Source organism: Pseudorasbora parva, chromosome 20 (assembly GCF_024679245.1).
Source record: "Pseudorasbora parva isolate DD20220531a chromosome 20, ASM2467924v1, whole genome shotgun sequence".
In the NCBI taxonomy this organism is placed as follows: domain Eukaryota; kingdom Metazoa; phylum Chordata; class Actinopteri; order Cypriniformes; family Gobionidae; genus Pseudorasbora; species Pseudorasbora parva.
This window is the reverse complement of record NC_090191.1, coordinates 23605188-23619837: the sequence shown is the minus strand read 5'-3', so window position 1 is coordinate 23619837 and position 14650 is coordinate 23605188. Positions and strand designations below refer to the sequence as shown.

At 38.6% G+C, this 14650-nt stretch overlaps 1 protein-coding gene across 1 annotated transcript in view; it reads left to right on the top strand.

Annotated features, from left to right (window-relative positions):
- LOC137049149 (thyrotropin-releasing hormone-degrading ectoenzyme-like) overlaps nucleotides 1-14650 on the top strand; it is a 155677-nt gene that overhangs the window by 120090 nt on the left and 20937 nt on the right. The window contains exons 11-15 of the mRNA XM_067427533.1: nucleotides 503-636; nucleotides 805-860; nucleotides 10917-11064; nucleotides 12984-13081; nucleotides 13308-13415. Coding sequence (XP_067283634.1) covers nucleotides 503-636; nucleotides 805-860; nucleotides 10917-11064; nucleotides 12984-13081; nucleotides 13308-13415 — 544 coding nt within the window. The remainder of the gene's footprint in view (nucleotides 1-502; nucleotides 637-804; nucleotides 861-10916; nucleotides 11065-12983; nucleotides 13082-13307; nucleotides 13416-14650) is intronic.

The window sequence follows — 14650 nt, the reverse complement described above, 5'->3', positions numbered from 1 at the left end:
CATGAAGGTAGTTCTGAGAGAAGAGGATAGGACTAGATGCAGGCAGATGATTCGCTGTGCGACCCCTGAAGGGAACAGCCGAAAGAAGAAGAAGAGGAGGAGTACATGCAAAACGCTGAATGCATCATTTAGTTTCTTCATGTATATTTCTATTCAGGTCTGCTTTTATGTGTTCATTCCAAAGATGATAAATGAGCTGACAATTTAAACAATGATATCCATAAAAAGCTTTGCAAGTTCACTGCCAGGTAGAATATATCGGTCCATATGATCTATATTCATTGGAAATGTAGTCAGTTTAATTTTTTGTTTCATATAGGCTACATTTTATTTATTTTATTTGTATTGAATTATTCTGAACTTCCTGTTATGTGAAAATATTCACACATCGGTCTGTGAGGGTTTCATTTAGTGTCGTATGTTTCTGTTTGTAAGCGTTTGAGTTGAGCTACAGTGACTATCAGAGCTGTCATTAAACGCTTGTTTCGTGTTCTTTTTTTAGAGACGCACAGAGTGGGTCACATGGGCGGTGAGACGTGGTTGCTGGGCAACATCAATCAAACGGGCTACTTCAGAGTGAACTACGACCTCCACAACTGGAGACTTCTCATTCAACAACTGATGACAAACCCAACGGTACATCACCCACAGTCCCTTTCTTCAACCTCTTTCAGTCTTTCTGACTCCTCACGTTTTATCCAAAGTGTTTCTTTTAAGCCCTCCTCTGTCATAATCCTTCTTTATTTCCTCGTTCTCCTCATCACTCCTGCTGCATTCTTAATGTCTGAGCCGTTCTCTCTGCAGATCATCTCCGTGGGCAACAGGGCCGGTCTGATCGATGACGTCTTCAACTTGGCGAGGTAAGTTCTGTTTGTTACACGGCCCCTCTGGAAACATTCAGAGTCATTCAGAGAATCTGATACATTTAACAGCCTTCACATCCCTGCAGAGACCCCTGGACTATTCAGGCTAATGTGTCCTGCTTTTTACTCTCACAGTGACTGTTACATTATTTCAGGAGGTCGTTCACCTACCAGTGAGAAAGTACAAAGTGACAGTGGAGAGGAAAAATCTAGTTTAAAGAGTATAAAGGCAAATTGAGCCCAAGCCATTTTCTTTTTTTTTTCCTATCACAAAAAAAAAAAAAAAATGTCAGCGAGATTTAAAAAACATCTATTTAAAGTTCACTCTGGTGAAATTAAGTAATTTAATATTAATATAATTAAATGCATTCATAATGAAATGCACCCATTTATTTAGTTATTCCATGAAAACACAATAATTCTTGTAGTCATTAACTAGACCTGTATTTAAAATCATTTTCTTTTCAATTTTAAATCAATCGTGAATTTCTAAAACCTGATTTCCCTAAAGAGCTCTTGAGAATACTGGAAGATTTTTCACATGTCAGTCAGCAGAAAGGTGCTTCCGATGGCTGAAAGAATAGATTGCAAAGAGATCTTCATCTTCCTGGGATTTCAGAAGGTTACATCATGAGTAACAGGTCTGTATGGAAGTGAAAGTGTTGCAAAACTGTGTTTAAACTGAGGTTTCACATCCATAACACTCTCCAAGGTGAGAAATATAAGACTCGCATTTTAAATGATTTTAAATCTTGCCATATTTCCCAGCTGTAGAAACAAATCTCTATATGATATTCATCTTTAGGGCATGCATTACGTTTTGCGTAATCGTACCAGCAGCTCAACATACTCAGTCAGAAACGATTAGCCAGACATTAATGAAAATTTTCCCATTATTATGATAAACAATCTTTTAGGGTAATTGATGTTCTAAAAAATATTGATTCATCCACTTGCTGTCATTCCAAAATGAAAGTATTATTAATACAATTAATATTTAAAGGTCCAATGGCATGATTTTTTTAAAAAAAAAATAGGTGTACTTATATTCTTAGTAAGGTTTTTACATAAATAAAAAAATGTATTAAAAAAAATTAGAAATAAAAGGCATTTTTTTCTATACTGATATAAACCCTCTGGCTTGAATGCTCTGTTTCAAGGGGCGTGTCTGCTGTGAGACTTCAGTGAAAACACCCGCTGTTGTGATTGGCTGACATCTTTGCATTTGAAATGAGAGTGTGGAGGGGGAGTGGTTTAGTGAGGCGAGCAGCAGCAGCTGCAGAACTGCCAGTCCAGACAGAGAGAGACGGAGCTGGGGAAAGATTGCTGAGAAAGTGTTAATGTACCGAGTTGTTGAGAGCACTGTGAGCACAAGTTTATTTTTTGTATCTGAGAGCTCTGAATAAACACGAGTGAACTTTGCAACATTATTTCTCTTACAAAATGCCTTCACCACAACTAACAACAAACACATCGACATGAATACAGTAAGCAGCTCTGTTGAGCAGTTTAACAGCAGTTTGGATAAGTGTGCCCTGCAGATATACGTGTGATTGACAGAGCCGAACATTATAAAGAGTGTTCTCTGTAGTTTAATGATTTAAATAACAGATTTGTTTCATGATACTAACAGAAACGATGTGAAGTTGATCGTTTTAGTCACTGGCCTGATTCACTGATGCATCAAGACGGCCAGCGGCGGGACTGACAGTAATAGACAATTTAGAAAGAAAGTCTGTGTGAACTTGAATGATTAGCTACACATCATAAATCACTGATCACAGATCAGGCATGCTTGTGGCGCTGCTGTCGAATCCATATGGTAAAGCCTGTGCTGACATTGCGACTGATAAACTCAATCCATTCTCTACTAATTCTCTGGGCGTGCAAAGCAGAGGAAGGGGAGGAAACCTTTCCTGTTACGACGCCATAGCAGGAGAATTCAAAAGCCGCTCGTCGGAGCTCTCATTTTCTCAAAGGCAGAGAAAAACAGCCAGAACTCGGTTTACACCGATCAAAGTTTCTAGCCACTTGGGGACAATATTCAGGCTAGGGGAATTCATATTAACTCTTTACCCGTCAAACACGGAAATGTCCCTTATTTGTGAGAAAATGCTTCAAGGCCAATAACGAATTTTCCGGGTTTCCGCGTTTTCACTGTCGGATGCTAGGGGGCGCTATTGCGCATCTTCTGAATGAGTAATACTGGATCTCCTGATCAAAACACACGCGAGTAAGACACAGTAAAATGAGCGATCGCATGTAATCATATGCATATGAAAAATGACGTAATCGTCATCATTAAACAGCATATGAAACCAAACTATTTAATACTACTAAATGAAATATGGACCCAGAACGAGCTACAGGACTGTGCATGCATTAGGGGGGTTGATGGACTCGATCTTTTTTGATTTTATTTTTTTAAAGAAGAGGGTCAGCTCTTTATTTTGATATATGGCATGCTCAGGTATTCATTAAACAGAATATTCTGCGGGCTATTACATTTTTGTAAAAATTGTCAAAAACCCTGGCGGTGGCTGGCAACTTTTTTTTAAAAACGCTGGCGGGGAAAGAGTTAACGTTTGAAAAACCTCATAAAATGAAAATGTCATGCCATGGAAACTTTAAATATGAAATGTGCAAAATCCTTTAGTACCAAACTTACATTACAAAGTTAACACCCATTTTCTTCTGGTCAGCCTGAAAGGATCTTGATAAAGCCGTCCATCACAAAAGAAAGAACAGTCGGATCAACTACAGCTGGACCTTCATTGCTGACAGACGCTGCTCTGTACCGTACTGTACTCTTGATCTTCTTTTCTCCTTTAACTGGAAGGGGGTATTAAAGAAAAGCCTTTAGCTCATCAAGATGAGACCTGCGGTGAGACTACTGAGCCGTTACTGCGAGAGTGGATAATAAGAAAGCGAGGGAAAACCTCTGTTTCCCCGCCTTTCCACTGCTGTCTCATTGTGTAGATCCCTCAGAGCTTAATCATTAGCTAGAAACTCACATATTGTCCTTTAATGTGAGACGAGGAAAGACAGAATGGTGAAGGTAGATGGAAAAAACAGAGATTATCACGCCACAGGCGGCCAAGCTGCTATTAGTCTCTTCAGCAATGACTGCTCTCCCTAAGGTCCTCTCTGTTCGACACAAACTCACTCATTCTGCTTAATGAAGGAAATATTCAGTCGCTGTCAGCTTCTGTAGATGCTACAAACCCACTGATTCCTTTCTCAAGCCAAATCAGTGTTGGAGTATCACTGGTGGACTTTCTTAGACATTGAATCTAGGTGTTGCTTTGTGCAGATTGTGAAATTCATTCACTTTGGACAGTCATTTTTATTCTTCCTCCAAACTAAATGAGGAAGCTGCCAGATGCTCTGCTAGCATTAGCACCGCTGTTCATCATTTTGAAACGACAGGCTCATCTGCCGGCGCTGTGCGGCTCATGTTGAGTTAGACGGGGCTTTAACAGGCATGTGGAGATCTGTGATTTTGACCAAAGATGTTTCCTAACCATGACGGCTCAGTCAAGTGACGACAAACCCGCAGGGAAACTTGCATCTATTGTCAATACATTGAGCCGAGAAGGGAAACCTGTTCCTCCTGCGTTTGTAGTACGTCATGTTCATTTAGCTGGTTTATTTGACTCGGCCTTGTTTAGCGCACAGCTTGATAATTGAAACTTTAAAGCACTGAAGGCAAATCCTTTTGTTCCTGATTTCAGTCTGGTTTGTACATATTGTTTGTCTCAGCTTTTGTTTGCAGCTGCTCTTAATAAAAAGAAGCGGATGTTAGCAGGATGTCTAATTCAACCTCAGGGCTCAGATCTGTGGAGGAGGTTATTGGCTCTTATGTTCTCAAGAAGCGAAAATGCCAACCTGCGTATTAAAAATGGCACAATGTGTAAAATGTCTCATTTCTCTGTAAATTACTGGGATGACAAAGAGCATTCATTTGACTGAGGAAACTGAATGGGCGCTGCTGCCTCGAGCGGTGTTACCTAATGAAATGCCCCGGTGCTCATGGGAGTCACTCACACAGATCAATACTGCCTCACAAAGCCAATGAATTACTCGATCAATTGAGAAGAAAGCTGGTGTTACTGAAGACTAGGGGGAGACTGAAGACATTTAATGTGCATAAAAAAATATTTAGGTCATATTTCAGCCTTTGTTCAAAATATATTACAAAAAGCATATACAATAAAATACAACTGTGTTTAAGAACCACGAAAATAGTCCTGGAATGCAAAAAAACTAATAATAATAATAATCTTATAAAACCTGTTTTTTAAGTTTTTTATTTTATTCTATGTTGGTGTTAAATATAATGTCTTTATTTGTTTGTTTGTTTATTCATTGCTGTTAAAGCAACAGTTTATTTTGGGTATTTTTCCTCTAACTAGATATTTTCAAGCAATTAACAGTTTCTGTTGAGGTCTGTTGAGACAGTCATCACTGCGATCACCAGCTACTTGTCTTGACACACACCGTTTTGAACTTCCATAAAAACGCTGATCTGTTTCTAACCTGACATTAGCATCATCAGCAGGTTGATAAAGACAGAAGCTTGTTTTGTTCGTGGCGCTCGTGAAACATCACAACACCTGTCGACGATTCTGTTGACACATCTCACACATCTGCGAGAAAAAAAAAATTAAAGAACAGTGCCAGGAGACTATTTTGGTTACTTTTCCATATTATTTTCTTTTGATGTGATAGTTTTCGTGCACGGAGTGAGCTTTAGTTTGACTCTGAGTCTCAGTGATGGAGCTTCTTAATAGGCCTGCTTGAAATGCTCTGCTCAATCTTTGTTTAAATGAGCTACAATTACAGGCCAATTTAAAAGTCAATGATTTATTTAAGAGACGGTTATGCTACTCTTTATGTACTCATTGATTAAAAACCTTGAGTTTCTTTCTATTCTCCAATGGTAGCTGATGATGGCAGGCAATTTTAAAGAGCCACACACTCTTATTTTCACCTTGCTGTTCTTCTGGAGTGATGTTATCAATGATAAATGGCCTTCAGGTAATGTAACACGTTTCTCTGAGGGTGCGTGTGTGTGTGTGTGTGTGTGTGTGTGTGTGTGTGTGTGTGTGTGTGTGTGTGTGTGTGTGTATTGGCACATTCTTGAAGAGTGAGAGTGATCAGTTCGTTCATTACTGCTCACTAATAGCGGCGGAACTTCAATGCCTTATGACACTTTTATGGTAATGTCGCGTTCATATTTGATGAACATTTTCCCTCCGACCTTCGATCAGGAAGCTGAATAATTCAAAAATACAAGGAAGAAAGGAAAGTTTTATGAAATGGAGAAACTGAATGGCCTCCAGGCGCTGCTGTTTTGCATGTGGCAATAGTGGAAGTGTCTCACAATATAAATGATAACCATTAGAAAATATTTTGAAATTCCTTATTTTTTCTGTAAACCAAGAATACAAAATAAAGTAAAATAATGAAACATATAACATTAATAGTCTAACTACTTTGAATGAACATTACAATATGAGAATATTACATTAAAATGCATATATATTTATAATGAGCAGCTATTACAGACGGTATGTTCATTTTAGCCTATTAATTACTGTTAACTCTCACTCTTTCTAGAGGTCTATGTGACCAAATGAGATGTGATTTGTGTCGTCAACTGGCCATCATTCACTTCACCTTTAATGGGACGTGACAGGCGAACTCGTTGCCGTAATTTACAGTGTCTCTAAGCGCATATATATGCTTAATGAGAAGCACAACATAATTAATGCACATGTGATGTGATTAATCTCTTGAGTGCATCCTGCATGTGTTGTGTGCACATCAATCCTGACAGTATACATTGGATATTTCCATGTAATCGTTGTGAAAGAATGACAGCCGAGGAGTGTTTCAAGAGCCTTGGCATCATTATAGACTGACTCATTGTTTTTTTTTTTTAATACAATTATTGCTCATTAGACGACAGTTTAATGCTTTACTCAGTTTGACTGACACAATGGTTTTGATTCATTTTCTATAATAGTCCCAGGTCTGATGAACTGGTTTCTAAACAAGATACATAATCAATACATTCATATTTTAGACACAGCATTTTGAAAATGTTTTAAGATAAAGAGCATTATTGACTCCAGACGGTTGAATTATGGAAAATGAATACATGCCTGAGGTGTAAAAGACGTTGCAAACCTTAAGCCAGTTAAGGTTTGCATTAACTTTAAATTCAACAGTCTATAGTCCAATAAATCCGTAAAACTGACAGAAATGAGTCATTAGTCAGAATTATTCAGTCAAATAAAGCATTTCTGAGCTCTCATTTTTTGAAAATATTTTACCTTAAATACTTTTCCATTACTATGTATAACATGAAAGTTTGACTTCAAATTGGGACCATTAATCCCTAAACTTCAAAATATTAAAATCAGTTTACCCCCCCCCCCCCCGTCCTTCTCTAATATATTAACAGGATCTAAATAAATACACCTTTGCTTGATGCTATAAACATATTTACAGTTTTTTTGATGGCATGTTTCTAATTTTTCACATCCTCAATTGTCTCCTGCTGATGTTATTGCAAATCAGTCTGGAAATGTTAAAAACCTCATTGGGTAACAGTGTCTGTGAGCAACTGTGATTAATGTCCCAATTAAATGTGTGTTGGGTGAATCTGTCCTCTGGAATTTAATGAGTCCGTTTTCCAAGTCTGATCACTTCCTTTTTCGCCTGACCTCCGATTCAGAGCGCTTATGTGCCCTGCATGAAATTATGAGAAACTGAAAAAGACAACCCAGGCTTATTGGAAAAAAAAAGTGAATCTCCCTACTTTTTATTCATTACATTTTTTTGGGACATGTTTGACTTCAAAATAGTACCTATACATAGTTTCCGGGTTAACTCTTTCCCCGCCAAACACGGAAATTTCCGTTATTTGTGAGAAAACGCTTCCAGGCCAATAACGGAATTTTCCGGGTTTCCGTGTTTTCACTGTCGGGCGCTAGCGGGCGCTATTGCGCATCTTCTGAATGAGTACTGAATCTCCTGATCAAAACACACGTGAGGAAGACGCAGTGAAACGAGCGATCGCATGTAATTATATGCATATTAAAAATAACGTGATCATCCTCATTAAACAGCATATGAATCAAAACTGCCTAATGTTACTGAATGAAATGTGGACCCAGGATGAGCTACAGGACTGTGCAAGCATTAGGGGTGTTGATGGACTCGATCTACTCCATCTGTGTTTGATCATCGCTCTAAATCTGATCTGGAAACAGTCTTTCACAAAAAAATTGATTTTCTCAGCTTGTTGTTCAAAATGTTTTTTTTTTTTTTTTTTATGAAACCTACCCATATTCAAGTGTTGATAAAAAAAGGAATGCATGAAGCTAAAATAAAACATTTTTTTTTTGTTTAAAAGTAGAGGGTCAGCTCTTTATTTTGATATATTGCATGCTCAGATATTCATTTAACAAAATATTCTAATCTATGGGCTAATAAATTGGTGAAAATTGTCAAAAGCCCTGGCGGTGGCTGGCAACTTTTTTTAAAAACACTGGCGGGGAAAGAGTTAAATGTAGACAAGTGGCAGGAAAGTAAAATAAAAATACATTTAGTAGCATGTGGAACCTCCGCAACTCTGCCGTCATTATGTTAAGCCCGCCCACCAACTCTATCCATGATGTGATTGGCCTGACCAGAGTTTGGTTTTTCCAGCTCGCAAGTCTATGGAGAGTTGCTAGACGACACTGGCTACAAATTAGATTTAGGCTACCAGTACAGCAAATGCGAGTACACTTTCTGTCATCTTTGCAGGACTGTGATATGAATAGTATACACAGTAACAAATCTTTAGCAACAGCACAATACTTGTAGCCTGACGTGGTCATACTCAATTCTAGTCAGAATATGAGTCTGAAACTGCTCCATTGGGCTGTGATTATGGGGCGTGTTTCAACCGAACCAGGAAAGACCACTGTTTTGCCAAGTCTGCGTTTTTTTTCCGCGGGTTGTTTTCTATGTCTGTGGGTTAAAGCGACTATTATGTGATATATAGACCCAACCTTGCCAAAAATAACACACATTTTACCCCCCAAACGCCATTTTTCTCCCGGAGAACCCCCCGAGAAGCTATTGTTTAGGGGTAGTAGTTGGTGGGTTTTGTTGTAAAAACTTGGCAACCCTGTCTGCACGCGCGCTGAAATCACGCTGGAATACACGATCTTTGTCGGTGTTGTAAAATAATAAAAGAATTTTATGATACACAGAGTACTTACCCAACATGATCATCATTTCTGAGAGAAATTGTGAAGGTGAATGCATATACAAACAAGCTCTCCATTTAGGATTCGAAAAAATATAATCCAAGCGCCTTTTATGACGTGCATGATTACATTAGTGTTGATCATCTGTCCGTCATCGTCTAAACCCCGACCTGATGATCTCATTGGTCCGAACAGTTTCTGTTCGGGGATAATTACTCCTCTATGGAGCAAGGCCGAACCGAACTGCCCGACCTAAAAATGTTGTGGGCGGGGCTAAATTCGGCTGGCATCCAGGCTACAATACCGGAATAAACATAGATATCTATCCGTTTAAAATGCGCCACATGACTAAGCATGCCATCGTGTTCACATACCTCCGTTTTCACAGTCCACACTACAATGAGAAAACGGCGTTTTCAAAAAGTTCCGTTTTCGTAGGACAAAAACACATTCACACTGTGGATGGAAGTCCAAAACGGAGCAAAAACTATTCGTTTGCAAATAAAGCCTAACACTGTATGATAGATTTAAGTTGGGGTTTGTCACAGTTCTGTCTTGTTATATTAGGTTTTTGTCTGGGTCACATGTTCCTTTGTTATGTTTCCCGCCACTTTTCTGTTCCCTCATTAGTTTAGTATTGTCAGCTGTGTCTTGTCATCTGTGTCACCTGTTCCCCTCGTTTGTATAGTCATCAGTGTGTGTATTAAGTTCCCTTGTGTTCAGTCCTTCCTTGTCCGGTCTCCGTTATACCCATGTTGTGTTAATGGTTCTTGTAAATACCAGTTTATTGTGAATAAAGCTCCTGTGTGTTTTGGAAGTCTTGGAATCCTCATCCTTTGTACATCGACTCTGTAACAGGGTTTAGGAGGTACGTTAGTTTCAAACACGAAAGGGCATTAACCTTTAAGCACCACTCACTGGATATTTCCAAATGGCCATAATAAAATGCTGGCAGATTCACTTGCATTGCCACTCAGTGGCCATTTAACTTCGAAAGTGTCTTGAAATGTGCATGAAGCAATGAAATATCATTTTGCACGTTTTTATTGTATGAAGTAGTCTCTTATACACAACTGGTTTCGAATGCACTTTTCATGTGGCATGCAAATTAACAATACTCAAGTGAAGTGCACTCAGACACGACTGACTATTGATTTCAATTGAGTTCGGCATTAGCTGTTTTGCTGTCGCTAAGCTAACAGCGAAAAACTCTAATAAACATAAAACTACGTAGCGCGCACACACAAGTGATGCATTATTAACCTGAAAAAGATGCACAATGCTGGCCTGATACAAAACATTGTAATGTGGTTGCTTGGGTGTTCTAGATGGTAACTTAATGTACTAGTGACACTGCGCTTGCTAGCAAACGTTCTTTAGGTTCAAAGACTCGTTGAAAGTCTCGTCTTGTGTTTTCGGTCTACTGGCCACCTTTCTGTTTTTCCGCTCTCATGGGAGGGTAGGGCTCTAATGTAGGCGTTTCTAAAAAGACCGAAGGGAAAAAAGGAGACGTTTGATGCGTTTAAAAGAAATCTTATGTTTTATGGATTTATGCAAATTGAACACGACTGTTAGCCGTACAGGAGAAGCTGTTTTTTTGTTTCTTACAGCACATTATGACTCCCCACGCAGAGCACAATGCCTGGCAGTTATTCTAAACGAATTATGATGAACAAAATGAACTGTTTGTAATCAAATGTTAACGATGTGTCTACCGAAGGGGAAATATTCTGAAAATGTGCTTCTGTATCTTATCCTCTTATTCTCTCCCTCTTCTTTCTAGAGCGGGGTATTTGCCCCAAAACGTCCCCCTGCAGATGATCTCCTATTTGTCTCAGGAGACTGAGTTTCTGCCCTGGCACGCTGCGAGTCGAGCTCTTTACCAGCTGGACAAACTCCTGGACCGCACTGAAGACCACAGCCTGTTCAGCGTGAGTTTGGTGTCTGTTGTGTTTTAACCTTGACTAATGCTGTAAGAAAGACACCGCTGATCCAGCAGCACGTCTCAGGTGACTCGACAGATCGAACTGAAGACTTCTTCTGATCTTCATCCAAAACAACAGTCCAGTCCTGTTTTAGAAAATCATACGTATGAATAACAGAGCGAGATCTCCACCATCAGCTCACAATACCACCATACTCGTAATATTTCTTTAGCTGAAAGTATGCATGTTGTGAGTGGTATGCCAATTTCCAGCTGCAAGTGTATAAAGAGGGCGCCCTGTGTGAAATAATGTTTCCCACGATGCAGTGCACTTGACTCAACCTTCCATTTCCAGTGACCAATGAAACCTGCACTATATCAACTGTTTATCTGCTTCTTCTAGATATTATTTGATCAGACTGGGACATATTAGTCATTTGCCAGAATAAGAACTATTTAACCATTTTCTGTTTTCATAACTAGTATGCAGAATGCAGTGTAAACTGTTCAGCGTGTTAGTATTTCATTTACCGTCTCTGTTTCTCCGGCTTCAGTCTTACCTGTCCACCTGCTTTAATATTCATTTATCACTTTGTTATTCAGAATAGCACTCGCACGCCTACCCACAATCCCTCAGTGTGAATGAGTCATTTCTGCCCCTCCTCTGTAACGGACGGCCCTTTAGTGTCAGCAGTGAGTGTGTGATGAATTTAATGGCATCTTCTCTCTGTAACTCTCATTTATTGTGTGTACTGTGAGACAGAGCAGATGTTTAACATGTAATGCAAGACAGGAAACAGCTGGAGCAAATTAGTAAGGTGCCTTCAATTCATGTGACCAGGTGTCTCAACCATCAGTCCAAACCTGTGTGTGTGTTCATGTTTTTCTATCCCGGTGGAGACTTTAACCTGAATGCACACTGACTCATGGGGACTGTTAGGTCCTAAATTGAGAAAAAAAGCTTAGAAATCATACAGAAATCAAAATGTAAAATTGTATGAAGTTTTGTGTGATGGGTATAGGATTAGCGTGAGGGGATATAATCTACAGTTTGTACAGAATGATAACCATTAAATCTATGGAGAGTCCCCACAAAGATAGTGTGTGTGCATCACTAATCGTCAAACTGTGGTTACTGTGCTGGCAAAATAATAACTCATCACTCAATTTTTGTATTAACAGCTTAATAAACACACCTAATCATCTGTACGGTCCAGCACACTATGGAAAACAATGTCCTCTACCGCTGTACTGGTGTTTATGTTTGTGTAAGTGTGTGTTAAGAATTGAATTGCGGCATAGCAGGGTCTAATTGTGATCATTCACTCGTCTCAGTAAGAGGGCATGAAGGAGAGCAGTCATGCTAAATTAGCCATGACATTACCTGCTGCGACATTTCCCTCAACCGTATGCCGACACACACACACACACACACACACACACACACACACACACACACACACACACACACACACACACACACACACACACACACACACACACACACACTTATAATGTATATAAACAACACAACACAATATATTCAGTTTCAATCAGCATTCTCTCTCATTCTCTTTTAACAAGGACTCAGCACTTTTTGTTCAATTCTTGTATAATTATTTGGCCAGACAGTTACATATGTAAATATTCTTTTTAGACAATCTAGTTTATATAATCTTAAACATTTATGAATGAGCCATTTTTGCTGCTTAGTTTTCATAAATGATGTGGATGTAGTCGGGAGTGAGCTTTTTTACATTTACAAAGTACAAGTATGAATACAACACACAGTTATTTTAAGAGAATTGTCTCTCCGCTTGGCAGCCAGACTCACTCATTTTTGTTTGCACTTCTGTCTGGTTTTGCTTTACTTGTGTTTTATTGTATTTCTTGTGTTGCTTTGCTTATTGTTGTTTTGTTCATCAGGACTATGTTCTAAGACAAGTGGAACCGAAGTATCACAAGTTGGGCTGGCCGACCAGTTCCCCTGACGGTTCCTTCATGCAGACGGCTTATCAGGCCGAGTGAGTCTTGAATTTCATCCTTCTTGAATTATATATCACAGTTATGAACTTATATGTAGTCTAAGTAAGGACACCGAATTGCAAAGTGTAAGCACGACATTTTCCACTTCAGAGATGGGAATGACCTCAGTAGACATGTATTTAATTTTTTATTTTCCTCTTCCTCCGTCTATAACTTCCTGCTGCTGTACTTCCCTGCTGGTATCCTTCCCTCGCTCCTCCTCAGAGAGTTGCAGAGAGAGGTGATCATGCTGGCCTGCAGTTTTGGAAGCAAACACTGTCACCGCCAAGCTGTGACTCTCATTTCAGACTGGATTTCCAGCAACAAGAACAGGTGAGCAAATTTACAGAGTGGCACACACATACTGTACCGTAACAGCTTTTATTCAAGTCCAGTGTTTTTCCTGTCTTGACACAAAACCTAAATCTTGGATTTAATAAGATGGCTCAGATTCACTGAATCAGTTAAAATACTAACAGTTAACAACAGACAAAGTCCTGGACAACTCACTTAACTAATCAGATTAGAATGCTACAAACAGAAAGTGTATATAGTGGTGTAGGTAAAATTGCACATTCAATTTCAAAATACAATTTTGTAACAAAGACTTACAAATATGTGGTAACACTTTACTTACAGCTTTAAATGGTACATAACACACAGTTTCTGCCAATCTAATCTTTAGCACCTATACTGTGTTGGTTTTTGTTGGTTTAACTTAAAAAAGTAAGTAACCTGGTTGCCTTAAAATTTTGAGTTCATTGAAATAAAAAAATTGAGTTGATACAATGAAGGAAATTTGTTTAATAAATAGAAACTCAAAATATTATTGTATCTGAACCACATAAATAATTTGATAAATCATGAAAATAGCACTATTTGGCATATTTCACTGCATCATCAGAAATAACACACAAACAAATACCCAATATGCTAACAAAATCTTTTAATAATATTTTAATAACGGTTGTCGAATCTAAAAAAATGTTCATTGTATTAACTCAAAATTTTAATTTCAAGTAACTTTTTACAGTGTATAGAGTAGTACTGCATCCTTCATATCTCTGAAGAGTCTTTAGTTCTATCATATCCATAAAAGACAGATACACTGTACCGATTCTTTCGGAAATCAGCCGAGCTTGTGGAGGCATGCAGTCGGCGAAGCTAATTTGTATAATGCTATTCACAAGCACACACACACACCTATGACACACACACAAAATACATCATGATATTATCCCTAGTTAACTTTTGGTTCACTATACATTCATGTTGTTGACATTATGTGATGCTTTATCAACAAATTTCAGGAAGAGAATGTTCACATAATAAGTTAATCAATTAATAAGAGAAATCAATGATAAGAGGTGTGTATAAATACAGCAGATTTACCTCCTTTTTGTTGACAGTTTTTTAGCATCCCTCCACCATGTCCTCACTTTGACTTAATAAACTCTTATTAGACGTCAACACAATCCATAATACAATGCAGTCTAGTTCTAGAATATCACAGGGGGGACACTCTGGATTTGGGTCAAAATTCCATGCCTGGAGCCCTCCCTCAGACA